This window comes from Leopardus geoffroyi, chromosome D4 (genome assembly GCF_018350155.1).
Source record: "Leopardus geoffroyi isolate Oge1 chromosome D4, O.geoffroyi_Oge1_pat1.0, whole genome shotgun sequence".
In the NCBI taxonomy this organism is placed as follows: Eukaryota; Metazoa; Chordata; class Mammalia; order Carnivora; family Felidae; genus Leopardus; species Leopardus geoffroyi.
Window position 1 is genome coordinate 68,209,094 of NC_059342.1, and position 27,893 is coordinate 68,236,986.

Sequence of the window (27,893 nt, forward strand, 5' to 3'; positions counted from 1 at the left end):
CTACTTTAATATATTTATTGGTTCTTCAATGATACTATTTTTGTTGTCAGTTTCTTTCTTCAATTGCCAGCTCCTCTTTCATCTCATTCTGATGTCTTATCATCTTATCTTTGATCTCTTCTTTTATAGTATCTCTGTTAATTGTTGTGTGTAATTTTCATCTGTGCCCTGTTCTTTCAAAATAGATTATTCATTGGTCTTTTCCATACTGTTTCTCTCTCTCTCTCTCTCTTTTTAAACCTCAGCTCATTTTTTTCTAATTTATCTCTTATTGGAACATAACTGTCTGAACCTGCTCTTGGCCCCCAAGTAGGAAAGGTAATATCTCTTTAAATTTTCTCCTTAAGTCCTGCTGAATTCTGTGTTCAGAGCCTCAGTTTAGGTCTTGATGGGTCGTTTTAACTTCTATACCCCTTGAGTAGTCTACTGTGGTCCTCTGGTTAGGTTCCTGGGCAAGACACCGTTGGTAAATTTTACCTCTGAATTCTATGAATCTAAGCTTTAAGTCCTGCTTTTGATTTGAGGGCCCCATTGATCTGTCATTTTGGTGTTGCCAAACTTTTTTTTTTTCCTTTGTTTATGTTGTCCTCTTTTTTTCCCTTCAGCCAAGCCTTTGTTTGCAATTTGAGACAATTAGCCACCATTTTTTTCTGGGAGTCCCTTGGTTAGCTTAAAGCACACATCCTTCCTTTGAGGGATTTCCAAACACATCTGTGTTTTCAGATGTTGATTCTTACTGCAGATTTAGCCCTGTACTCTAGCTTTAGTGCGAAATCAAATAACCACTCCAAGTTTGGAGGTGCTTCCTAATAAGATTTTGTTTATCACGAAAGCCTCCTATCATGGAAGAGTCTAGGGTTTTGAGGATTTACTGAGCTCTTAGTATTTTCTGGATAAAGTACTCCACAATTTTTTCCTTTGTGGATCGCCACATCCCTCTCTACAAATATCAAGGACATCATGTCATGAACTGTTTGGAAGTTTTTAAGGGAGATGAACATCAATCTGAGCATTGTATTGGCCACAATATTCACTGTTTCAAAGACAGGAACTCTGCCTCTTAATGTGCCCTTAATAGCTTCTGATGCTAGATTCCTCAACTTAGTCTTTTCCCACTAATTGCCAAAAAAGAAGTGAAATATTTGCAAACATTGGTCCTCTCTTAGGCTCTTGGAAGACTCTATAGCTATTATTGTATTCATTCAATCAACGGCATTTATTAGTAAGGTTCCCCGTCCATTGGAGAAGGACCATTGTAGAGTTGGTCTCAGGGATGGTTTCATACAGGAAGAAGGATTTGAGCTTAATCTTAAGACTTGAGTGAGCCTCAGAATCACCCCGAGGGCTTATTAAAATACAGATTGCTGGGCCACCCCCAGAGTTTCTGACACATTAAGTCTGGAGAGGAGTGTGAAAACTTGCATTTCTAACAAGTTCTTTGGTGATGCTGAGGCTGGGCTGGGTCTAGGAACCCCACTTTGAGAATCATTGTCCTAAGTAATGGGAATTACTTGGGCCTTCAAAATGTGTGTAACAGTATTGAAAGGAAATCATGAAAAAACTTAGAGATCTCAGTTTCTTCTTGATCTCTAAGCCATTCTCTTCATTACAATAAGCGACCTTTTTGTACGAGACACTTTATGGAGAATATTTAAAAAGTTAAAGATGATTCCCAGCCTTTCTGATACATTAGCTTTTTTAATATCCAATACAGGAGTATAGATGTCTACTAGGAATATAGATAAATAGATGACAAATACGTGCGTACGTATATATGTAAATGTGGTAAAATATTCCACGTTGTGGCTGGTTTCCGAATATAATATATAACTTGAAGTAAAATCTGGTATCAACAGTGCTCTGGAATTATTGGTCCGAGCCACCACTAGATGTGCTATGAGAAGACTGGCTTCCTTGCCAGCCATTTGTCGGACGGACTGTTCTTCTCCTTCCCATTTTAAAAGAACTGACCCTGATATTTCCAGATACCCTTAAGACTCATTCAGCCAGCCTCTTCAGTGACTTTGTTGGCAGTGCACATTTTCCATAAGAAACAAGACGATGTTCCTCATGGGGTAGATTTGGCAGGCATAAAGCTACTACGTAACCTTGTTCCGATTCCATGAGGTTGGATTCTGAAGAAAGATAATTCAGTGTTATAGCTCTTGTTCTTCTGTGTATACCTTTGTCAGCAACTTTCGGTCTTCCAAATGTGTTTCCAAAGTAGGAACACACTGTTTGCATGCCTAAGAAGGTCTTTGAACAGTCAAACTGCAGACTATGGATTTTGCACCTTTTCAGTTACTCTCCTGAGTGTAGAATTCAGAACAGAGGAAACACTGGAGGTTATTCTGGAGCCTGCCTTCCCAGTGAATGAAGGCTCTTGTTAGTGAGAATATATGGGGCATGGCATGGACTTTAAGTGTGAATAGCTATTAACAAACTGAGTAACATTTATAGAGTGCCTTTACTCAAACTTTCAAATGATGGAATTCAAAAGATACATATTTTTTTTCTGGCTTCCGAGAATTTGTGTTCTATAAGCCTTGTGCAGATTATTTTTCGTGAGATCTTAGTTTCCCTATCTAAAAAGTGAAGACATTGGACCAAGTTGAACTATCTGTTCTTTAAGATCCCCTCTCTAGTGGACATTATGAGCCTAGAGGTTATTAACTTCTTAGAGTGAATTCTTCGATTTGACTTAAGGAAGGCGCGAGTAATATATTGTTTCAATATTTTCAGGGAAACAAAGGAGAGAAAATTCTGCTCCTACTTAATTTTGTTATACTTCCCTCCACTGAAAATGTTTATATAGTTTTGAGCTATAGGGGAGAATTTTTCCTCAGGCTTTCTAGAATCTTTGCAAACAAGAATTAAAAGTTTTTTTTTGTGGAAGGAAGGCAACCAAGTAGTCTCAAGAATAGCCCCAGGTGATGATGCCAAGTGTCACATCAGTTCAGCGGAGCTTAACAGTGTTATAATTATATGGGTGGAATGATGCAGCCAGAGCACTTTCCCTATGGATGATGAGGAAAAGAATGATGGTCCCTTACTCAAATCAGGGACAAGGGAAGACTTAGAAATCCTTGTACCCCAGTAGGCAGCTAATTATCATGATGTGGCTTCTTGAGTTTCATGCATGAGTTGGAGTGGAGGAGAAGTATTGTATCGCGTGAAGTTTTGTTCTTTTGGTCATGGGAGGTTCTCTGGAATTGGCTTAGGTTGTTAAAAGTTTGGCTATCGGTTGGTACCACCGGCGAGTCTTCTCCTGGGAAGCAGGCACGTATACATGCATGCATACCGTAAATCTCATCAGGACCAGACCTGTGCTTGGCCCTGGGGGTATAAGAACCAAAGGAACACATTACTTGTCCTCGGAAGAGTGATTTTGACTAGTCTGGGGCCCAATCACTTTGAAAGAAGATAATTTTACATATTAAAGAGGAGAAAATGTGCATCGTGTTTTCCACAGAAATTTTAGTTGGAGACCACATGTTAAGTGTTGAATTTGACCCTGTTAATGACATTGACCCCTTATGCTCAAAGCTCATGGGATCATCAACAGTGCAAGGGCCTTATCACTAAAGAAAGGTGGCCCAGTCACTTAACTTTTTTTAAATTTTTTTTTTTTTAATGTTTATTTTTGACGAGAGAGAGACAGAGAGAGAGAGAGAATGAGTTGGGGAGGGGGAGAGAGAGAAGGGGAGAGAGGTTCAGAAGCAGGCTCTGGGCTGACAGCAGTGAGCCCGATGTGGGGCTCAGACTCCCAAACTGTGAGATCATGACCTGAGCTGAAGTTGGACACTCAATCAACTGAGCCACCAGGCACCCCACACTCATCTTAATCATACATTTTTCTTGAGAAATTTTTAGTAAAATACCCAAATCAGAAAAAAATAAAACTATAAAAACTTGTGATCTATGACCCGAAGGCTACCTAGGTCATTTAGAACCATAGCATCATAAAATCTTTGTGCTGGGAGAGAATTTGCTGATCATCTTGGTCAGAGATACCCCAGCCAGGACCCCATTGGAAAGATTACAAAAGCAGGTGGGTTATATACAAAGACTGAAAATAACACAGACCTCTTGTCACAAGGTTTCCAACCTCTCCACTATTGACATTTTGGACCAGATTGTTCTTTTGTGGTGGGGAAAATCCTTGGCATCTACCCATTAGATGCCAGTTGCACCCCACCCTCCAGTTGTGAGAATCAAAAATGTCTGTCAATACTGCCAAATACTCTTGGACTGGGGTTTTTGATGGTGGTGGTGGAGGCGTGGGGGAGGGAGGCAAAATTGCCCCTGGTTGGGACCACCGCTGCTCTGTGATAACATGGGGTTAGTAAAAGAATATAACTCCCATGACCAATCTTTTAATGTTTGGTTGGAATCTTATCCTTCAGAATCTCTGATTCTTCCATTCATTCAACACATTTGCTGAACCCGTTGTGTGAGCTGTCCCCAGTGCTGAAGATACCAATATGAATAGACAGGAATGGACTTGCTCTCAGGGTGCTTATGTTCTAGAGGAGGGAGACAGACCACAAATAGGTAATCATGTCAACAGTGAAGGAAGTAAAGCAGCAGAATGTGATAGAAAGTGAGTGTGGTGAGCATTGTGGAGAGGGGGCTTAGTTTCATGGGGGTCAAATGTTAGGTAGACAAATGCTAGAGTTGTCAGGGAATGCCTCTTGGAGGATAGAACTTCAGTGATGAGGAGTCAGCCATACAAAACTGGACATTTGTTTTCTGGATAGTAATAAAAGTAAAAGAGTGAATTAAGTCAAAAAAAAAGTCTTTCAGAGATGAGAAGGAAAATTTATACAACCCTCCCTTTTTGTATAATCCGATTTCTTCATTTAGCAAAATGCCCAAGTAAAGGCTTTGAAAGACTTGCTTAAGGTGAAGGTGGCAGGCAGAGTTCTCACACCTGCTGGGAACAAATTCTTTTACTTGCTGGATAGGCATTTCTGTATTATCTTTTGTTTTCTTTTTTTTTTTTCTTTCTATCTTTTTTTTTTTTTTTTTTTTTTTTTTTTTTTTTTTTTTAGAGCAGCCCAATAGTGAGTAAGCTGAAAAAACCAAATTTGTTGGGCAAAAGTGAGATTTATTATTAAGGTTTTATGGAATGTGGAGCTTGGCTGAGTACTGGTGCACTCTTGTGTTTTCACATGGTGATAAATCCTACTCTTGGGTTTGGCAAACAAATGTCTTAACTTTCTGTTTAGAAGTTCTTGAGGGGTAGTGATTTTTAGGAGTAAACTTACTTGCTGAAAGTTGATTGGAGATTACAAGGGAAAAGAAATTACTTGCCTATCATTTTTTTAAAAAAACATTACTAATTCTTGGGTATTTGCCAGTTCCATACATAAACACATACTGTGTGTTTCCTATTATAAGATTCTATCAATTTGTTGGAACAACCAATGAATATGAATGGGTCATTTGGTTAGTTTACTAAGGAGGAAGGACAGCAGCCTCTGATAGCTTCTGCTATATAGGTGGAGGCTAAGAAGGGGAAAACAAAGGCAGCTCACAGTGTCCTTGGGTAGGAGGATCTGGAAGTGTTCATGATCCACACAAGCCCAGCCATTGTTTACCTTTCTAGAAAGCAATCTGCTTAGGGCTTTCATCCTGATGGCGTAGTTAGATCAGGAAGCAGGGTTTGGAGAAAGACAGACAGACCCAAGTGTCAGGCTTGTATAGTCAGTTTTGTCAGATATAAGAAGTTAGGCTGGGAAGCTCATTGCAGTGTTTGGATCCGGTCCTTGTGTGCCATACTGGTATGAGCGAACTTGGACAAATTCGCATGTAAAAGAAGCGACTTGTCTGAATTTTGTGAGCAAACCATATACATAAGGCAATGAATGAGTCTCTGAGGCATTAGATTGGGATTCTTGTGGGCTTTTCCCCAAATAGAAGAGTTCTTGCAGCAAAGCTTTCTTCTACCCTCCACAAGTCGACAGCCATACCCCAGTTTTTGGTTTTGATTTGTTTTTCTCTGAGTGGTAATAGAGAACAAGGTGAATTGTTAAAATGGTTTCTAGAGCCGTTCACTGAAACTGTGGAATTTAGACTTTGTGTGGTTGGCCAGACCTTCTGTGCCAGAAACAGTTATGGCCATGAAGGCATACCCAACGCCTGAGGTCAGTCAAGCTTTCAAACCCACAGAGGAGGTACTCGATGCATGGGTTGGTCTTTCCTGAGGTGCAAGATGAGTTTTACTGCAGCTTCTGCTTACTCTGCGTCTTAATCAGTTCTGTAATGAAGACCCAGCAGCATATCTGCAACTTCCCTTTAATTTTACAATTTTTATAATGAGAGTTCTCGTAGTGTGAAAAGTGTCTGTAGAAACCCAGCCAGCATTCTGAAGAGTCTATAAAGGAACACCGTGATTTTCTGTCTCTGCCGTTTGGGTGAGGACTGGCTCTCCAGGAGAGAAATCCGTTATCTCTTGTTCTCAGTGCGGGGGCAAGAGTGGCTTCAAAGTTTCCAAGGAACTTCCTGATGGGCCCATGACATTTCAGAGAATTCATTCAACACCGAGAATGGCTTTCCGTCATTTGGAAGAACAAGATGAGCTGAGATCGCATTTGTCACGGTTGCGTTTTGAGAATTTTAGTGTGAGGAGGCGTCTTGGTTTGTTTTGTTTCTCAAGGAGAATATTGTCAGGACACTTCTCAGAATTAGAGTTATCTAGCAAACTGCAGGTTCCCCTTCACAGACAATGAAGTCTAAAGCTACTGAGATACCACCCTGCTTCCTCCCTTTCTTTTCTAGTCCCTTCTCTCCTCTTTTATCTCCTTGTTCAAATCACACGCTTCCTTTTCTAAGGACAGGAGAGCTGGCAGGCTGCCGATTGGCCTGTTGGCCTCAATTAGCCTTATATCATTGCAAAGGAATGCATGAATTCTCCAGAAGGTATGTACTATCTCTTTCTGTGTTAGACACTCACTACCTGCTTTCATAACAGGTCACTCAGCCAGAATTGCTTCTTATTTACATATCTGACAGTTTTTTAGTCACTTAGATTGTATCCCTAGATGCTCATCTCATTTTAATGATGATCCCAAAGGTGTCTGTTATGAAATATTACTCAACATGTCCGGTGATACTTGCAAACTTTACGCAGAACAAAGCTGAAGCAAGAGATACCCTGAAACGTACCATCGTGGGCCAGAGAGTGAGTGGGCTATTCATCTGCAGATTGCCTGCTTCAGACTTGCGCTCATGTGCGAGGTCCACAGATGGACCGGGCTGACCACACAGAACAGAGGCTACGTGCATTGGCAGGACTCAGGGTCTCATGGTATTTCTCTGCTACTATTTAAATTCAGTATCATATTGGGGGTTACATATGTGATTGCAAATTAATCCTTTCTCTTCTGAAAATTTGGTTTTGAAGAACAGCTGTGTCTCCCTTCTGAATTCCTTAATTATTTATCCTCCCTGATATGTTAAACCTTTCATTAGTGTGGTGAATTGCCAAGAGTACACAGAACTGCTTAGATCATGTAGCAAACAGTATAAACATTTGATAGGACATTTGAAGACACCACATGGTGAGCCAGGATCTATGGTAGTACCGAATGCTGTGGGATCGATGGAGGTAGTTTGTTGTCAGAAGTTCTTTGTTGGTTTATTTTGTGGGTTTATTTATTTATTTTTAACTAGAACATGGGAGGAGTACATAAATCATTTGGACTTACTTGGAAGATGCTGATTCTGCTCTAATAGACAGAGTCCCTGTTAAATTTGGAGGGCACACACCCATATCTGAGGTCAAATTAAATCAGTAAAATTAATTATTACACACACACACACACACACACACACACACACAGAGATTCCATATTTGCATTTGTCAGTTTGATCCTATCACTACTGTTCTCGGTCCTGAAAGGAAGTTTTACGTCAATTTCTCAGTCCAGTCCTGTTTATAAAGATGCTTTAAAAGATTTTTAAATTACTAGAACTCCCACTTTGACCACGACAAGGGTAAATGATAAGTAGTGATGTAGAATACGCCTTGTTTTAAGAACAGCAGCCCACATTCTCAAGTGGATGAGTTAGTGGTTTCCCCCCATTTTTCAGCCTAAGCATGAAAATCCTTCCTTCCTACCAAACCATGGTAGTGCCGGGGCTCATAATTAGAAATGTTAATGTCCCGACACATGCCATAGCTCCTTGACCTCATTGTATCAGCCTTTTCCGATCTGCAAATGTATTTGTGGAATGATCTTTAGGTTCTTGATGTTTCTGTTTTTCTAGCTGAACTATTCCAGAGTTTATGCATTCCACTACCAGGCCTTGGATAATTGGTTTTTCCATTCATTGGAAAGTAAGAGAAGCACAAACAACAGGTGCTAACTAAAACCTTTCATCAGACTTGAGATTCCGGAGAACTGGGGAGCTCAGTGCCTTATAACTGAAACTAGGTTTCTGGAGTGGACAGAGGAAAAGCACCTTATGGTGTCTCTGGTTCTATTTCTCAAAGGCTTTGAAGGTTATAATTAGTTGCTACTGAATTCCCGTGGCTGTGGTGCCTCACAGCTTTATTTCTGGTCAACAGTCCTTCATCAGAGAACAGGTTTGATCCGGGTAAGGCCTGCACGTGTTAGTTTGGGCACTTCCTGGAGACAGTTGGGATTTTGACTTGAAGACCATGTTTCTGCTCCTGGGCCATGCAGGCCTAGGGAAGCGTGTTCGTCAAGCTGCCCTGGGCGAGGGTTGATGGTCGCCCAGGTTGGAAGAACACTGTGAGCCATCAAAGATGCCTCCCCCTCTCCAGGTATGTCTGGGCCGTGAGCCGGAGGACACGCAGTCAAGCTGTGGGAAAGCTGCCCCCTTTCACCTTTGCGGAGGCATGATGGATCCCTGGGGTTCTGAGCACAGAAAGTGGGTGGGCAGGCAGTGTCATTGACGGAGCAACTCCCTCTCCCCATTCTCCTGTGTGTATTCCAAATCCTGAACAAGATCTCTGGGTTTTCTTTAAATATGTCTTTAGGAGTTTATCAGATATGGAAATTTGGATTTAGGGTTTCTCATCCAAACCCCACCTTTTGAAATCCCCAAACTAGAAATGTAAATGGAACAAAACCAATCACCGATAACAAGTAGTACTGAAGAGTAATGAATAATTAGAATGGTCTAGGGGCTTCGTGCGTGTTGAGAGGATTAATCACTTAGGCACTAGGTTATTCGAGAATGAATCCATGTTACCAGAGCAGCTTTCATCGCGGGTGGTGTTAGGGTCTAGTCACTGACACCCGTTTGACCTTGAGGGGCCTGGAAATCCTGCATTGGGGGCAGGAGATGGAGGGGCTTGTTTGATTTGTAGATTCACCCCAGGACCTTCTGAAATGGCATTTCTTTTTAGTTAGTTCTGAAGCTTCCTCTTTTGCTTTTGCTTTTGCTGATTGGGTCAGTGAGGAAAAAAAAAAAAGTATTGCTAATCTCATTATGACTGTGTTTTTAAATGAAGTTAGTAGGTAGGAGATCAGGGCTTTTAGCTTTAAATCATCATTTTGTAGCAGATCAGTGTCTAGTTTAGTGTTTCAGTATTGCTCCTCTTGCTGGGTGGATGAAACAGGCAGATACGCAGAGCTAACTTCTCATCTCTCCTTGTTGTTGGTTTCTCAGAGGATTACCATCTGCTGCGAAAACATAGTCTGGTTGATGGATGGGTCATCCTCACGTCCGGCTCTCTTTGTCTCTGTGCCTCCCCCGTTCCCTTCTTCTCCTCCTGCTCTCACTTCTTGCACGTGTGCGTGCCCTCCGTCTCATAAGCACATCAAGTTTCCGTTTCTTTTGATTGTTTAGGCCCTGCTGGAAATTTCTGTTTTCTTCTGTCAGCGTCTTCAGGAGAAATGTGTACACAAAGGCAAAATGGCTTTCAAAGGAGGCTCCGTCCTCATTTCCGTGCGTGGTGCAGACATCAGATTGAGGGCCATTCAGCTGTACCTGACGCTGGTTCTCTCGGCAGCCTGGAGATTAACCTCTTCTAAGGCTCTGAGCTATTTTTGAGGTAGAGACTGCAACAACATTAAAGCTAGAACCCATTAGGAAATCACTTTCATCATCTCTTCTTTTTCCAAATCAGTGGGTTTTTTTTTTTTTTTTTCTGATCTCCTAACCCTTTAATCTCCTTTGTAGCAGAACAAGGAGGCTGTTGGTTTGTGTTTGCATCCAGCGAAGTTAGAATCCTTGATAACAGCTTCAGAAGACACCAAGATATTAAGAGAACTGCACAGAGAGATGAATTTCATCTCCGGGTGGATGACTCAATGCTGAAGGTGCCCTCCTTTCCTTGTGCAGGACCAGAATTTTTGTTGATGTTGTGCAAACCAGTCTCAAAATTTCCGAAAGACACACAGCAGAAAGCCTTTTGTTGCATTATTTCTAAAGGCTTGAAGTTTTGAAGGGAAGAGATTTTGTTTTCCTCTCGGGCTACACAATGGAGCTTTCAGAGAACCTCTTTTAAAAGGAATAGCTACAGCCTTTGTGTTGAAGGGTGTGTCTGTTGGCAGGGTCTGCTGATGCAGACAGACTGGCTGGTGATTAACAAAGGTCATTAGACTTTGGAATCTGGCAAGCAGAGTCGGATGGTATGTCTTCTGTGTGTGGAAGGACGACTCCCAAGAAGCCAAGGCATTCTGGAGGTCCCCCCAACCCACCCCCAAATCCTCCTGTGGAACAGGGTCTGGTCCAGGATATCGTCCTGCAATTACCAGTGCTCTGCTGGGACTAACGAACAAGCTTATCAATCATGGGATAAAAGAACCTTCCGAGATCTTGGTGAATGACATTTGAGGAGGAGAAAGGTGCTGCCTTTCGGAAAGCAATGAAAACAGTTCATTCTTTGTTGGGAGGAGAAGAGCATAGGAGGAGCCCAGCCTGTTCTTCTACTGCTCATTTCTGATTGTCAGCCTAGCAGAATCCCAGAGAAGCCATGTTGTGCACGGAGGAGAAGCTCTGAGCTAAAATGGCTGCTCCTTAAAGCTCAGAGGACTAGGGCAGCTTAGTGAGTCTTAGAGCTTCAGTGACGCAGGAGCTCATATCTCTTGAAAGTGTGATAAACACATTCAGCAGAGCTGTGGCTTGTTTGGCTGAGATGAAAGGGCTAGGCTTGGGGGATGGGGAGTGCACACTGGATGATCTGCTTTTTTCTGTGAAGTGTTCTAAATGCAGGAGTCGTCTGCACCATGGAAAAATTTGTTTTCAGGTCTAATGGACTGTGCGAAAGGAGAAGTGGGGTGGGGCCTCAGTGACTGCTGTAATTTGATCCAGAGCTGATAGCAACCTCTTCCACACAATTTGGGTTGGTGCTTAGGCATAAAAGCTTGTGTATCTGGAATATTGAGACTTAGTTAGCTGAAAAGACTCTGGTGCACAGTTCAGTGTTTATTGAAAAAGGATAAATTGCTGGGTGAAAGAAGAGGAGGTAAATATCTGTGTCTCACTCTGCAAGCTCAGTCTGTCCAGAGCTCGACTTGCCAGAAGTTATTTTAGCAGGCTATCAGCAGGAGCATTCTTTCATAGAAAACCCGCCCGCAATGGCTCCTTTCTCCACGTTGACATATCACTAGACTTTGTTCCCCCTGCAGAAACAATTTACCTTTTGCCAGAAAAGTATAGAAGCTTGCTGTACAATAAAAGTATAGAAAGATTTGGCTACAGCTTTAGTTCTTGGACATCTGGTTCTAGATTACGGTGATTCAGTAGAGTTTGCGGTGAGCTCAATGAAGTTAACTCACCGATTAAGATAATAACCAGGTATCTCAACTCAAGGTATATATTAAGATAGAACAAACTGCACTTTCTAATACATTTTTAACTTCTTAATGGTGAGCCTTTCCATTGAATTAATGTGAAGCCATCTATGTCTTTCAGTCACACAGTGAATACCAGAATGAAGGGAGCTGGGCAAGTTTTGCTTGATTCTACATCAAGTTCACAGTTTTTTGCGTGCGAGCATACGCTTCACGTTTGTGAAGGAGAGAAGTGGGAAAAGAGAAAGTCATGACTTAGAAGCCCCTCTTCAAAACTGTGTCTGTTACCTTAATGTAAATCGAGGTACCAAGGTGTGACTTTAAACTAGAAACTGGATTGTCATATAAAGTTGGTTGTTTGAGAATCTCATGAGAAATACTTTATGACCTAATTAGATTGGAGAAGCTGTTAGGTTATAATTGGTAGGTAGTAAAAAGCAAAATAACCATTTAGCTTATGAAACACACACACACACACACACACACACACACACACACACACACACGACTAAACTGTTTGGGGAAAGGAGGAAAGAGGTGTACCCCAATATCAGTTAAGGTATTCAAATGATAAAAGGTATAATAAAAGCTCTCTCTACCACCACTCCAAGACTTCAGTACTGTTTCACCATTTGGTGGTGAAATGTGTTAGAATATTAAAACAGCTAATGAAGACTGAAATTTGTCCTTTCTTCTGTACAGACAATCCTCTTTACTTCTGAGAAGGGTCTAGTTCAAAAGAAAAATGGGTCCAAGCCAGAATCAAAGTCAGTATTGACTTACCAAGAAATTTGAATTCAGTCAAGAAATTCAGAAACTACTAAAACGGTTAGACTTTGAAGGGTTTCCTTGACAAATGGCATTTCAAGATACGTTTATTATATCAAACTGGAAAATGTTTATTTGGGCTTTCCCCCCTTCTTTGAAGTTACAAAGTCAAGGACATTGTCCCTATTATCTCTGGTTGCGTGTCTTTGGCCAGTGTTCCAACTGGCAGAGTTCAGTAACGGAAATCTGCCGATGTTAGAATTTTTTCCGTTAATGGACTTGTAGCCCCATCAACTTGGGATATGCAGTTAGTGCATTTCTTAAGAGGCTTTGTTCTGACTTCTGTCATAGGTTCCTAATGTGAGAAGGTAGGCCCAGATCATGGAGGTGCTTCAGTGCGATGGCTGTGACTTCAGAGCCCCGTCTTATGAAGATCTCAAGGCGCACATTCAGGATGTCCACACGGCATTTCTGCAGCCAACTGATGTTGCTGAAGACACTGCTAACGAGCCACGATCCGGGTCCATGAATGCCAGTAATCAGACAGAGGTGGAGTATTCCTCTATAAAGGACGAATTTGCGATCGCAGAGGATTTATCAGGTAAATCTTGAAGAATCTCGGCGTATCCGATCTATTTCATGGTGCTCGTCTACTTTTAGCCTGTAGCCGTGGTTCTTGATATGTGTGGCTTTGTCAAAGTTTATTGCTCCTTGGGAGCCATTTTTGTGGTCTGGGCATCATGTTTCTCTTCTGGAGCATCCTAGGTTATTGCCCTTTCAGCTTCTTTATGTTTCTCAGTTCCCTTTCGATTTGGAGGACAAGAGAGTGTCTGGTAAAATTCTAGAATGAATATCGCAGCGTGTGGAACTTGTGTTTTTATAGCTATAGGGAACATTAATGGCCACGAGGTGAGTATTGCTCCTGAAGCCAAACGCTGTATCTTCACCTGCGAGAAGCAATATGTCTAGTTCATCAGTGCTTCGTTAATACTCTTCAGGGCCTCATCTCGAGACGTTAGGCCTTTTGAATGTGATGTTTATTAATGAAGAATAACTGAAAAGAAAAATTGATTTGCATGATGGAATTTCTTAATTCTCTTTCGTTTGCTTTTCTGTTCTCATTTACCTTCTGCTTTCTCTCTAGGTCAAAATGCAACCGCATTGGGGACCGGAAGCTACTATGGCCACAGTCCAGGATATTACGGTCAGCATATTGCCCCTAATCCCAAACCAACAAACAAGTTTTTTCAATGCAAGTTCTGCGTCCGCTACTTCAGGTCAAAAAACCTCCTCATCGAACACACAAGGAAGGTCCACGGAGCTCAAGCTGAAGGGAGTTCGGCGGGACCCCCTGTTCCCGGATCCTTAAATTATAATATCATGATGCACGAGGGATTTGGAAAGGTCTTCTCTTGCCAGTTTTGCACATACAAGTCACCGAGGAGGGCAAGAATCATTAAGCATCAGAAAATGTATCACAAAAACAACTTGAAGGAGACCACGGCTCCCCTCCCTGCCCCTGCTCCAATGCCAGACCCCGTGGTCCCACCCGTGTCTCTGCAGGACCCCTGCAAAGAACTGCCGGCAGAGGTCGTGGAGCGCAGCATCTTGGAGTCTATGGTCAAGCCTTTGACCAAGTCTCGAGGCAACTTTTGCTGTGAGTGGTGCAGCTACCAGACCCCCCGCCGGGAACGCTGGTGCGACCACATGATGAAGAAGCATCGCAGTATGGTCAAGATCCTTTCCAGCCTCAGACAGCAGCAAGAAGGGACGAACCTCCCCGAAGTGCAGAACAAAAGCGCCCCCAGCCCCACTTCCAATTCCACCTATCTGTCCATGAATGCTGCCAGCCGGGAGATGCCCAGCGCTAACGTCTCCAACTTCCGCGGCTCCATCAGTAACTCCATCATGAGACCCAATTCCTCGTCCGCTTCCAAGTTTTCACCCGTGTCTTACCCACAGATGAAGCCGAAGTCCCCTCACAACTCTGGCCTGGTTAACTTGGCGGAGAGATCGCGTTACGGGATGGCTGACATGACCAACTCCTCTGCCGACCTGGAAACTAACAGCATGCTGAATGACTCCAGTTCTGATGAGGAGTTGAATGAAATAGACAGCGAGAATGGCTTAAATGCCATGGATCACCAGACTTCCGGCATGTCTGCGGAGCAGCTGATGGGCTCAGATGGCAACAAATTGTTGGAGACCAAGGGGATTCCGTTCCGAAGGTTCATGAATAGGTTCCAGTGCCCCTTTTGTCCTTTCCTCACTATGCATCGACGCAGCATCTCCCGTCACATAGAAAACATCCACTTGTCCGGAAAGACTGCCGTCTATAAATGTGACGAGTGTCCGTTTACTTGCAAGAGCTCGTTAAAACTCGGCGCTCATAAACAGTGTCACACGGGTACAGCGTCAGATTGGGATGCCGTGAATTCCCAGAGTGAGAGCATTTCTTCCTCGCTGAATGAAGGTGTGGTGTCTTACGAGAGCTCGAGCATCAATGGGAGGAAGTCAGGAGTCCTGCTGGATCCCTTGCAGCAGCAACAGCCACCGCCGCCACCGCCGCCGCCACCGCCGCCTCCGTCCCAGCCGCAGCCACCGCAGCTACAGCCACCGCACCAGGTACCGGCGCAGCCGCAGCCCCAGCCCGCACCGACGCAGCAGCCACAGCCTCCCGTGCCAGCCCCGCCCCTGCACCCTTACAAGTGCACCATGTGTAGTTACTCCACCACGACTCTGAAAGGGCTGCGAGTCCATCAGCAGCACAAACACTCGTTCTGCGACAACTTGCCAAAATTCGAGGGGCAGCCCTCAAGCCTGCCACTGGAAAGCGAGACAGACAGCCACCCCTCTTCCAGCAACACTGTGAAGAAAAGCCAGACCTCAATTCTTGGGTTGTCCTCCAAGAACAATTTTGTAGCTAAGGCCTCCCGGAAGCTCACCAATGACTTTCCCCTCGATTTATCGCCTGTGAAGAAGAGAACTAGGATTGACGAGATAGCCAGCAACCTGCAGAGCAAAATTAACCAAACGAAGCAGCAGGAGGACGCGGTGATCAATGTGGAGGACGACGAGGAGGAAGAGGACGACAACGAAGTGGAGATAGAGGTGGAGTTGGACAGGGAGGAAGAGCCGACGGAGCCAGTCATGGAGGTGGCCACTTCCTTTTCGGCCCAGCAGATCTGGGCGAGAGATGCCGGGGAGCCCCAGAAGGAGCCCAACTTCAGAAGCGTCACCCACGATTACAACGCCACCAACGGCGCGGAGATTGAGCTCACCCTGTCTGAAGACGAAGAGGATTATTACGGCTCCTCAACAAACATGAAAGATCACCAGGTCGCCAACACCGCTCTGCTGAACACCCAGACTCCTATCTACGGAACCGAGCACAATAGCGAGAACACAGACTTTGGTGACTCCGGAAGGCTTTACTATTGCAAACACTGTGACTTTAACAACAAATCTGCCCGGAGCGTCAGCACCCACTACCAACGAATGCACCCGTACATTAAATTCAGCTTTAGGTACATCTTGGACCCCAACGATCACAGTGCAGTGTACAGGTGCCTGGAATGCTACATCGATTACACCAACTTCGAAGACCTGCAGCAGCACTACGGCGAACACCACCCAGAAGCCATGAATGTACTCAACTTCGACCATTCGGACCTGATCTACCGGTGTCGGTTTTGTTCCTACACGAGCCCGAATGTCCGAAGCCTGATGCCACATTACCAAAGAATGCATCCCACGGTGAAGATTAACAACGCGATGATATTTTCCAGCTACGTCGTGGAGCAGCAGGAAGGGCTGAGTACGGAATCCCAGACGCTGAGGGAGATTCTGAATTCGGCCCCCAAGAGCATGGCGACTTCCACTCCCGTGGCTCGCGGTGGCGGTCTGCCAGCTACATTTAATAAAAGCACTCCTTCAAAGACCTTTACTCCAGAATGTGAAAATCAGAAGGACCCCTCAGTTAACACTGTTGTCGTTTACGATTGTGACGTTTGCTCGTTCGCAAGCCCCAACATGCATTCTGTCTTGGTTCATTATCAGAAGAAACACCCTGAAGAAAAGGCTTCCTACTTTAGGATCCAGAAAACCATGCGAATGGTGTCTGTGGACAGGGGCTCTGCCCTTTCTCAATTATCATTTGAGGTGGGTGCTCCAATGTCTCCCAAAATGTCCAACATGGGTTCCCCACCCCCCCCACAACCCCCGCCACCAGACCTCAGTACTGAGCTTTACTACTGCAAACACTGTTCCTACAGCAATCGGTCAGTTGTGGGAGTGCTTGTCCACTACCAGAAAAGACACCCAGAAATAAAGGTTACTGCCAAATATATCAGACAGGCTCCTCCCACAGCTGCAATGATGAGAGGGTCCGAGGGGCCCCAAGGCTCCCCCCGGCCACCCGCCCCCATGCAACAGCTGAACCGAAGCAGCTCTGAGAGAGACGGCCCTCCTGTGGAGAATGAGATGTTCTTTTGCCAGCACTGTGATTACGGGAACCGGACGGTCAAAGGTGTACTCATTCACTATCAGAAGAAGCACCGAGACTTCAAGGCCAATGCGGACGTGATCCGGCAACACACGGCCACCATCCGAAGCCTCTGTGACCGCAACCAGAAGAAGCCTGCCAGCTGTGTGCTTGTCGCCCCCTCTGCCGTGGAGCGGGACAAAACCAAACTGCGAGCGCTCAAGTGTAGGCAGTGCTCGTATACCTCCCCCTACTTCTATGCACTGAGGAAGCATATCAAGAAAGACCACCCTGCCCTGAAGGCCACAGTCACGTCCATCATGCGGTGGGCATTTCTAGACGGCTCCATAGAAGCTGGCTACCACTGCGAGTGGTGCATCTACTCCCACACAGAGCCCAGCGGTTTGCTCCTACATTACCAGAGGAGGCATCCGGAACACTATGTTGACTATACTTACATGGCTACCAAACTCTGGGCTGGGCCCGACCCATCCCCTCCCTCTCTCACCATGCCCGCCGAAGCCAAAACGTACAGATGCCGAGACTGTGTTTTCGAGGCCATGTCCATCTGGGACATCACCAATCACTACCAAGCATTCCATCCCTGGGCCATGAACGGTGACGAGTCGGTGCTGCTGGATATCATCAAGGAGAAAGACGCCATCGAGAATGTCATCTCTCCGTCCGAAGAGCTGGTGGGCCCCGTGAATTGTGACAACAGTATGCCCGCTCCGCTCCCCGAGCAGGACGCCGAATGCCCGGAGGATGCCCGGCTTTCCCCCGAGAAAAGCATCCAGCTGGCCTCCGCCAACCCCGCCATATCGTCCACCCCATACCAGTGCACCGTGTGCCAGTCCGAGTATAACAACCTGCACGGCCTCCTCACCCACTATGGGAAGAAGCACCCCGGCATGAAGGTGAAGGCTGCCGACTTCGCCCAGGACATCGACATCAACCCGGGCGCCGTCTACAAATGCAGGCATTGCCCGTACATCAACACCCGCATCCACGGCGTCCTGACCCATTACCAGAAGCGACACCCGGCCATCAAGGTGACCGCCGAGGACTTCGTGCACGACGTGGAGCAGTCCGCCGACATCGCCCAGAACGACGTGGAGGAGACGAGCAGGATCTTCAAGCAAGGCTACGGCGCCTACCGCTGCAAACTGTGTCCGTACACGCACGGCACCTTGGAGAAGCTCAAAATCCACTACGAGAAGTATCACAATCAGCCTGAATTTGATGTGTTTTCCCAGTCGCCCCCGAAGCTGCCAGTCTCCCTCGAGCCCGAGATGACCACTGAGGTGAGCCCCTCCCAGGTGTCCGTCACCGAGGAGGAGGTGGGAGAGGAGCCCGTGTCCACGTCTCACTTCTCTGCCTCGCACCTGGTCTCCCACACGGTGTTCCGCTGCCAGCTGTGCAAGTACTTCTGCTCCACGAGGAAGGGCATCGCCAGGCACTACCGCATCAAGCACAACAACGTGCGAGCCCAGCCCGAGGGCAAGAACAACCTCTTCAAGTGCGCCCTGTGCGCCTACACCAACCCCATCCGCAAAGGGCTGGCGGCCCACTACCAGAAGCGCCACGACATCGACGCCTATTACACGCACTGCCTGGCGGCCTCCAGGACCATCAGCGACAAGCCCAACAAGGTGATCATCCCGTCCCCGCCCAAGGACGACTCCCCGCAGCTCAGCGAGGAGCTCCGGCGGGCCGTGGAGAAGAAGAAGTGCTCCCTGTGCTCCTTCCAGTCCTTCAGCAAGAAGGGCATCGTGTCCCATTACATGAAGCGCCACCCGGGGGTGTTCCCCAAGAAGCAGCACGCCAGCAAGCTGGGCGGCTACTTCACCGCCGTCTACGCCGACGAGCACGAGAAGCCGCTGCTGATGGAAGAGGAGGAGAGAGGCAGCTTCGAGAAAGCCGAGGTGGAGGGAGGCGAGGCCCAGGAGATCGAGTGGCTCCCGTTCCGCTGCGTCAAGTGCTTCAAGCTGTCTTTCAGCACGGCGGAGCTGCTGTGTATGCATTACACTGACCACCACAGTCGGGACCTGAAGAGGGACTTCGTCATTCTGGGCAGCGGCCCCCGCTTGCAGAGCCCCGCCTACCAGTGTAAGCACTGTGATAGCAAACTGCAAAGCACAGCGGAGCTGACCTCACACTTGAACATTCACAATGAGGAATTCCAGAAGCGTGCCAAACGTCAGGAGAGGAGGAAACAGCTTTTGAGCAAGCAGAAATATGCAGATGGTGCTTTTGCAGATTTCAAACAAGAGAGGGTAAGGATATGTTTTGATTTCCCTTCCCCCAGGAGGCCTCTCATCACTGGTGCCCACATGCACTTCTTCGTTGCCAGCCAGACTGCTACAGGCTTCCTAGTGACTTAGCTTGCCAGAGAGCTCAATAAGTCAATTAAACGTTTCGAGCCTGATTATCCCCCATTCTGTGCTCACCCTTCCCCACGGCCTGTTCCCCTCCCTGCTCCCCCCTCCCGAGGCTCCCCAGGGGAGGGCCGGGGTGGTTTCTCTGTATTTCCTTCTGCCAAGTAGCCTTATCTGAGGCCTACTTACACGACAACGCTCGCTCTCTAAGGCAGCTGTGGGCCGTCTCTTGGTGTCACTAGCACCTCTCAGCCATGTTTTGGTCTGCAGTGTCGGCTACATGAACCTAACATCTCCAGGAGTAGATTTTTGTTTGTTTGTTTGTCTTGGTCAAGAAGTTCACTAATGGCGTAGCCGTGCAACGTTTCACCTGCGTAGTTGAAATTGGTCTCAAAGGCAGATAACCTGGTGGCAGTGACGATGAGGCTTCTCCACAGACATCTTCTCTACTCACAAGCTGTAACATATTTGGGTTCCGGAGACTTTGCATAGTAGGCAGTGTGCCACGACTCTGACGAATTCGTTATGTAAAAATACTCACATATTTCTCCCTTGGTTTTTAACCTGCTAATCCGCTTTGAAATAAAATCTGCTAGTACGCTACGAGAATAAATGCCGGCATTTGAGGGAGGGCTCGGAGTACTGATGGCTACCACTGTATTTTACCAGCCTTTTGGTCACTTAGAAGAGGTGCCAAAGATCAAGGAGAGGAAGGTGGTGGGCTACAAGTGTAAATTCTGTGTGGAAGTGCACCCGACGCTCCGAGCCATCTGCAATCATCTCCGGAAACACGTCCAGTACGGCAGCGTCCCGGCCGTGTCCGCCGCCGTGAAGGTGAGAACTGGGGCGGGGGGGTCTGGATGAGCGCTCTTGTGTGTGAGCCATTCGAGTTACTTATTAACCCCGTTGCTCAAAGCAGCTCAGGAAAGGGCAGCCCAGAATGTGGGCATTCCTGAGCTGTGCTTGGATCGGTCTGGCTTGTTTTGATTCTTTTGCAGGTTGGACCTTCTTCATCTTACGTGTCTCGACCTGGTCGCGTTTCGATCTGGTTCCCTTCCACGCGGATAGTTTGGTGGAAACAGAAGATCCGGGCCTCTCGGTACAGGAGGCTTTGGGTCGCCCTTCTGTTCTGCATTTAGTGCCATTAGGTGTTTGCTCTTCCAAGTTGCCCGAGCTCTTGAAAGGAATCAAGTGGGTCCTGTTCCCATCATCTTCTGCTCCTCCCACTGCGTGACTTCTTAACTGTTCTCATCTGGCTGACGGTGCAGAGAGCCCAGGAGAATCCTTTACTTCTTACCCTGGGTCCTCTGAGGAGTGTAAGAAACGTGAAGTCTAAAACCAAAAGCCCCCCAGTCACAGCAGGCCCCGAGAACCCCTTGACCCGATTTGTCTCCTTCGTTCCCTTTCCCGGTTTGTCGCTGACCAGTGCCTCCCCTGCTCCCCCTGACCTTCACTAGGCCGCCCGTTTTGAACGTCGTAATCCTAAACAGCAGCCCCCGTTTCGGGAGCCACGCCGCCACCCCTGCCTTCCGGGACGTGGCGAAGCGCGTATTTTTGAGCAGAGAAGTTAGTGAGTTCAGGACTCTGCTCTTTCTCTCTAGATACGTGAAATCTGCCCTTCTTGATCTTGTGTCCTATTTTGCCCACGTAGCATGGACGTATAAAGTCTCTGCTTTTCTTCACTGAAGACTGAAGCCCGCTGGCTGTCCGCAGAACGGTGGCGCCCAGGGGCGACGGCGGTCCGCTTCTTCCACGCCACCTCGGTGTGTTCCAGGCTTGTTTCCTGGACTCACTCGAGGGAGACAGAGCAGCTCTTCGTGTGTGATCAGTAACCCACGGAGTCACCTCCAAACATGCGTGACTTCGAACCAGGCTGCTCCTTAATTTTTTCGGTGGATCCGACAGCAGCCTTCAGTCAGTGGGTGAAGTCACCCTCCGCAGGGTGGGGGTGAGCACGGATGGCGAGGGGCAGGATCCTGCCCTTTCCTTCACTTCCAAGGGGGGCCCACGGCTCCTAGATGCCCAGACTGCTCTGCTTTTCTCCCCCTCCTTTCTTCCTTCCTTTCTTTTCTCTGAGCCATCACCCTAACTCTGCCTTCTGTCGGTTCGAGTGGGATTGCAGTGTGTTCTTTTTAAGATGGGAGCTAAGTGAGTGAACTGTCTCCACAGTTGGGAGATCCCCTCTCTCATGCTTCCCAGGCAGTAGCAGCCGTGTCCTCAGATCACCAGCACTGCATGAAGAGTGGCAGTCGGGTTTGCCCTCCCTCTAGGGGGAGCTGGAGAGGCAGGGGAGGAAGCTTTACCAGGAAGTCCTGAGGAGTTTGGGAGAATGAAGGGAGAGGAGGAGAGCTGGAGACGATGATGCTGGATATTTATTTTGTTGGTGGGGCATGTGTGTGTGTGTGGTTCTCTTAGCAGGAGGCCGAAGACCCCTCCCACTTGTTCCTGGATGGATTGGAAGCAGCCAAAGATGCCACTGGCGCCCTGGTGGACCGGGTGGATGGTGAACACTGCTTGCTTGATGGAATGTTGGAGGATGAAACCCGGCCGGGGGGATACCATTGTAGTCAATGTGACAGAGTCCTGATGTCCATGCAGGGGCTGCGTTCTCATGAGAGGAGCCATCTGGCCCTGGCCATGTTTACCCGCGAGGACAAGTACAGCTGCCAGTATTGCTCCTTTGTTTCCGCTTTCAGGCACAAGTAAGTGCTATCGATTGGTCGCAAGCGGGTGACGGGGAGGAGATGCCGTAGCGGTCAGCTAGGGCTCAGCTAAGCTAGAGCAGGAGAGGCTTGGAGGAGTCAGAAAGCCCCGCTCAAGGTTTGTGCCTGCTGTGTCGTTGGTTACGTTCCCTTGAGCCTCAGTCACCTTGTCTGTCAAATGGGACTGAGAATAGGAGGTTACCTAACGTTAACTACACCTGGCAAATACAGGCGTTTTTTAAATGAGTATTTTGGAGGCACTGCTATGATTTACAAGAGGGAAGACCAGAAAGTAGACAAATGTCCTGGTGTATCTGTCAGACATTCACCCAGAAACGAATCATCAGTTGAGGAAATAAAGTTCCATTTGGGAAACTGAGTGGCGTAAGGAGGTGAAATTAGGACTGTCGACCCACGTGACCAAAGGATCATTGCTTGATCTTGAAAAAGATCTTGAAAAGTAAAGAAGTTACTGATGCCAAAGGGATGCTTGAAGGACAGGGCCAGTGAGGAGAAGGAGCTGCCCGAGGCCCATCACAGCTTTGGAATTGTAGATTTGGGGTGTTGTGTAAGGCTTTCGGGGGTGATGGGAAAAGCGATGGTTCTGAGAAGAAGCCACCGTTTGTTGCCTTTGTCTTTGAACTGTGTAAGAGAGGTACGTGTGCAACAATGTGTCCCACCGTCTTGGATGGCGGTGACCGATTGCGAGACTGACCTGCTGTTTATTTTTACGATAATTAAAATAAATGTTGGGCTGTTTGCTTCTCAAAAAGATAAAGTGCAGTTAGTTGTTGAAAGGGAGGAGGAGGCGATGCTTTTACAGAGGGAGGAGGGGTTACAGACTCTTTATTCTACGGAGCCTCATGGTTCATCTGTGTCATCAGAGCCACTGTGTACTTCTCACGAGTTCAAGAAGTATTTATTCAGCAGCATCTAGCCTGCTTTCTGACACCCCGTAGAATCTCAACAAATCGTAGCGCATACACGGATCCGCCCTGTGCTAAGCAATGTGCTGGGGGCGTTGGGAGGGTGGATATAAAGGGGAATACAAAAGATGCAGAGACCATGGTCAGTGCGCTAAGGGAATTTAGGGTCTAGTTGAGTTATAAATCAAGCCAGCAAGCTCACAAATGACTCAGCAAAATAAGGCACATATCTTTCAAAAATACAGCAATAAAATGCTATGAAGCTTCAAAGAAGGGAAGTGATCCACCCACTGTGGAAGAATCGGGAAGGTTTTACGGAGTAGGGAGCATTTGAGTCGAGTCTTAAAGTAGGAAGACAGGACTTGAAGAGTTCGGAAGGGATGTGCAACCTGGAGGAAGGGATGAGAGCATAAGGCTGTGGAGCAGAGTGTGAGGCTCGTGGGGGCCCAGCTGGCGGTCCAATGTCACTAATCTGTAAGTTCTAGGTAAAAGAATAATGGAAGATAAAGTTTGAATACTTGAGTAGAGACCATATTTGGAGTCTTCGAATGTGGAAATAATACTTTGTCATTTATAGTACTGGCAAAAGGAAGTCTCTGAAAGGAGTAAGTCATAATTGCTAACATTTACTGAGCCTTCCTGTGTGTCAGGCAGCACGCTAAGTGCCTTCAGGTATTATCTCACTTTATTCTTAAATCAGCCCAGCGAGGTGTCGTCCCATGACCGTCTCCATTTTGTGGGTAAGAAAAGTGAGGAGGTTTATGTAACTTGCCAAGGCCACACGGTTTATAAGCATTAGCTGGGGTTTGATCCCAACCAGCCTGACTCCACAGCTCATGCTCTTGAGTTGAAAAAAAAGACGGGAGAGAGCAATTAGAAGGCAGTCGTAGTAGCTGATCCAAGAAGTTCGGATGGGACTTTGGGAATGGTTAAAGGAAGTCGGATCTTCGTGACTTGGACAAATTGCCTTCATGCAGGGAGTGAGGGATGAGAGACAAAGTAAAGTACAGAAGGCACCTAGGGGTTCAGTCTGGTTGACTGAGAACGGTCGTGTCCTCTATAGAAGCAAGGAAATGAGGAAGAGCGTTAGTTTCGGAGGAGAAAAACCGATGGCTTTGTTTAGGGCTAGTTGAGTTTAAGGAAGCTAAAGGACACCCAGAGGGAGAGGTCCGGAGGCGACTGAAAGTGCTGCTCTGGAGCTCAGGAGAACATTATGTATTTAAATGGTAAGCAGCACCGATCCCATGTGAGTCATTTAGAAGGGAACCTAGTTCTCTGGGGCACTGGTACAAATTAGAACTTCTTCCCACACCTTGTTTGGTAGATTTATTATTTTTTTTAGCAATCATTATGAAATACTGGGAGTTCACTATAATTAAATAACTTCTTTATAAGTTGCTCTGGAAGACTGAGGTACAGCGAACATGGTTTTGTTTATCAGAAGGGATGACTGGGCCTTTGGATCACATGACTTTCTTCAAACACACCTGCACTTTGCCTCCATATTTACAAAGGCGCTGGAAACATGACAGTCCGTTGCAAGTAGCTCAAGTACTTTGACACTTCCCTTCCCCTCTTGAGTGTTCCCCACGGATGTAGGACTGAGGTTTAAAAAGAAAGTCCTTTTTAAATGCAAAATTTCTCTAACTCCTTTTTTTTTTTTGGAAATAAGTTAAAGGACTATTTGATAGGTACTCCTCACTGACTTGGCAGAAAACTTGAATTCTCCATATTTTACCTTTTGTCTTCGGATGCCCTCTTCCAATTCGACGTGCTTCTAGAGAAGGGAAAATGAGGGTTTACTATGGCCTGTTCGCACTGCCAGGTCTCTCAATCCAAGAAGGCTCTTGATCTCTTCCTTCCCTTAGCCTCCCCTCCCTTTGGAACAGGTGCGGCCACCCTTGCCATTTTTGTTGTTGTTTTGGGTAAGCGTTGCCCTTGGAAAGTAACAAAATGACTTTGAACACCTTAGAAATGGGATTGCTAGAAAAGGGCAGTGAGAAAATACATGTAATTGATAATCCTGTCATTTTTCTTTCTCTTCTATTTCTCTGCCCCATCAAGTTTGGATCGCCACATGCAAACCCACCACGGACACCATAAACCATTCCGATGCAAACTCTGCTCCTTCAAGTCCTCCTATAACAGCCGGCTGAAAACACATATACTCAAAGCTCATGCTGGTGAGTTAGGCTCCCTGATGCACAGGTTCTCTGAATTGGAAATCCAGTGGTCTTCCCTGAGTGAAATTCAGTCTCTTGTCCCACACAGGAGAAGGTTTTCTTGACATGGTTGCGTGCTCATTTCTATTTTAATCTAACGAAGAAACACAAAGAAAACTTATAGAATCACCCAAAACCAAAATGCTACCAAGCCCATGTCACCCATGTCATAGTTGATTAATCCTACTAACAGGTTTTGGTTTTTAGAGGAATTTCTAAATCACCCAGCCCTTCTAATGGAAATGCATGAATTGTTAACATCCACTAAAGATAATTCCCAACTAAAATAAAAGTATAATCTTGAGGAAGTTCAGAGGGACAAAGTACTCAAGACATGTGAGATTTCTCACGAGATGCCCTTTGATATGTTGCTGTACATCAGATAAGAAATGACTGTGGGTCATGAGTGTCCAGGAGATTTGTTGGTCTCTGTAACTCTGTTGTTCCATCTCATTGCGCTTGCCTCATGGGCATCCCTTACCTGCCAGGCTCTGCACTAAGCATGCTATATTCATCATACTATTTAATCCTCATGACAGTCCTAAAGGGTAGGTGGTGTTGTCACCCTTCGTGTCATGTGAGGATACAGAGACTCAAAATTAAGTGACCCATTCAAGGCCATGTAGATCGTTCACTAATAATTTGACTCCAGAACAAAAACCTACATCCTTATCACTGACAAGATGCTGCTGTTCTCTCTTTTTTGCATGTGATGGAGGATGCCCACAGGTAGCAAAATCAGAGCTCAGCCAAGAGAGGAAAGAGGTGTCCTGCAGGAAAGGCAGTGGAGTGGGGTCTGGGGGCCTCTCTGTGGTGTCGTCAGTCACTCGCAGAAGCCCAGCTCCACAGCACCCCGTGGCCCTCTCAGGTTTGGACCACCTTTCCTGGTGTTGGGTCCTGTTGGTCTGGCTCAATGGAGTAAAGCCATTGAGGCCATCCAGCTGCCCTACGCCCCACTGGGCTGCGGATGGGACGGGGAGACTGGCTATATGGACTTCTGTTCGTCTGTTAGTATTTTTATATTTTCAGGAAAATTCTTCTAAAGGCTATGGAGTAAGAAGCTTCAGGGTTCAAACCACTACTTCCTAATGTGTGTATATTGTAAATTATTCAGTTGGGACACCATCCTGGGGAGTTTTTCTCATAGGTCTCCTTGTCAAAAGCACTTTAAGCAGTGGGAGTTGGGTAAATGATTTGGCCTGTGGGAAGGACTTGAAAAGAGTGCCAGAGGCTGCCTGCTGACTCCAGGGCACTGAGCTGACCAAGCAGACTGGCCTTCTGTACTCACTGGTTGACGAGAAGGAAGCCTTCAGAAAGCGGGAAGTGGGGTGGGGACACAGTGTAATTTGTTTCTCTGCACACCTTGGAACCTTGGTGTCCATGGCATGGCTTTTAGCCACTGAGAGTGGCTTGATTTAGAGAAAGCCAAACACATTTTCCAGAACTCTTGACTCCTCTCGTCTATTCTGGATGGATTGTTTTATTTTAAAGGGTGGAAATCCTATAGTCTGATCGGATAATCTGGGTTTGAATTCTCTTTTATGATGTGCTACTTGCAACTACCCAACCAGGTTCATGTGGCAGGCTTGCATTAAAAATTTTTTAAATGGACTAAGGAAGGCAATAGTATTATAATACAGTCATTAATATATATGAACATCTACATGTATATTATTATTTTGTAATTAATATTATATATATTCATATTTATCATAGTAATAAACACCATTGTTCACAAGCCGCCATTATCCTGACTCCTGGATAACAGCTGGGGAGACAAGTGACTGATGTTCTTGTTTGGGTCATCTGACTGTGAACTTCTCCTCTGCCTTGGGCTATAGCTTGTTGCGTCACTCAAGGTTCTCCGTAGTTCTCTTCAAGGCTTTCTTGGCCGTACATGCTCTGGGAGTCATCAGCGGTAAAGCAGAGGCTTAAGGCAGAATTGGAGATGCTGTGCTCACTTCACGTGGGAAACCGCTTAGTGATTTTCAAGGTGGCCGGGAAGCAACCGCCTGAGCTCAGTACAAGCAGGGGCAGGGGTTTCCCTTCTCATCTGTCCACAGGTCGTTTCCACTGGCCTGCAAGACTTTCATTGCTAAAGGTCTTTTCTGCTCCTTTTTTTCCCTCCTCTTCCTTCTCTTTCCTCTCCTCCGGTTTTTAAAACTTCACCTTAAAAATAAATGTGGAAAAACTCATGCTCATTAGAGAAATTTTGGAAATGAAAGAAATAGCCAGTCACCCATAATCTTATTATCTGAAGACCACTGTTGTTAACATTTGATAACATTTCCTTTCAACCATTTCCTCTATAATGATTTTTTAACAGTTGTGATTATAATTTAATCTACAATATATTGTACCTTTTTATTTGTTTTTCTGAGTGTCAGGATTTTATTTTTTTGCTGCTTTTTATATTATAAATTCTTATATATTCCACCCTTTAAAATATTTATAAATTCTTCAAGAATTTATTTTAATGAATGATCATTCATCAAGAAGCTGTGTTGGTGTTTACTTAATTGCTTCCATACTCCTGGAAATCCCTATGTATTAAAGGGTATTTTCTAGGGCCACCTGGGTGGCTCAGTCGGTGAAGTATCCAATTTCAGCTCAGGTCATGATCTCACGGTTTGTGAGTTC

At 46.0% G+C, this 27,893-nt stretch overlaps 1 protein-coding gene across 16 annotated transcripts in view; it reads left to right on the forward strand.

Annotated features, from left to right (window-relative positions):
* Positions 1 to 27,893, forward strand: part of ZNF462 (zinc finger protein 462) — a 140,580-nt gene that overhangs the window by 45,805 nt on the left and 66,882 nt on the right. For 8 of the 16 annotated variants that reach the window (XR_006710474.1, XR_006710475.1, XM_045470060.1 and 5 more), the window contains 7 exons: positions 12,894 to 13,143; positions 13,687 to 19,301; positions 20,073 to 20,237; positions 20,402 to 20,502; positions 21,819 to 21,906; positions 22,002 to 22,105; positions 25,096 to 25,214. Coding sequence is in view for 13 of the 16 variants with exons in the window: in XM_045470060.1 (XP_045326016.1) it covers positions 12,924 to 13,143; positions 13,687 to 19,301; positions 20,073 to 20,237; positions 20,402 to 20,502; positions 21,819 to 21,906; positions 22,002 to 22,105; positions 25,096 to 25,214 (6,412 nt within the window). In the remaining 3 variants the exon portion in view is untranslated. Of the gene's footprint in view, positions 1 to 5,029; positions 6,925 to 12,893; positions 13,144 to 13,686; positions 19,302 to 20,072; positions 20,238 to 20,401; positions 20,503 to 21,818; positions 22,106 to 25,095; positions 25,215 to 27,893 lie in introns of those variants that run through there. The other 8 variants (XM_045470069.1, XM_045470068.1, XM_045470063.1 and 5 more) reach the window with 7 other exon arrangements.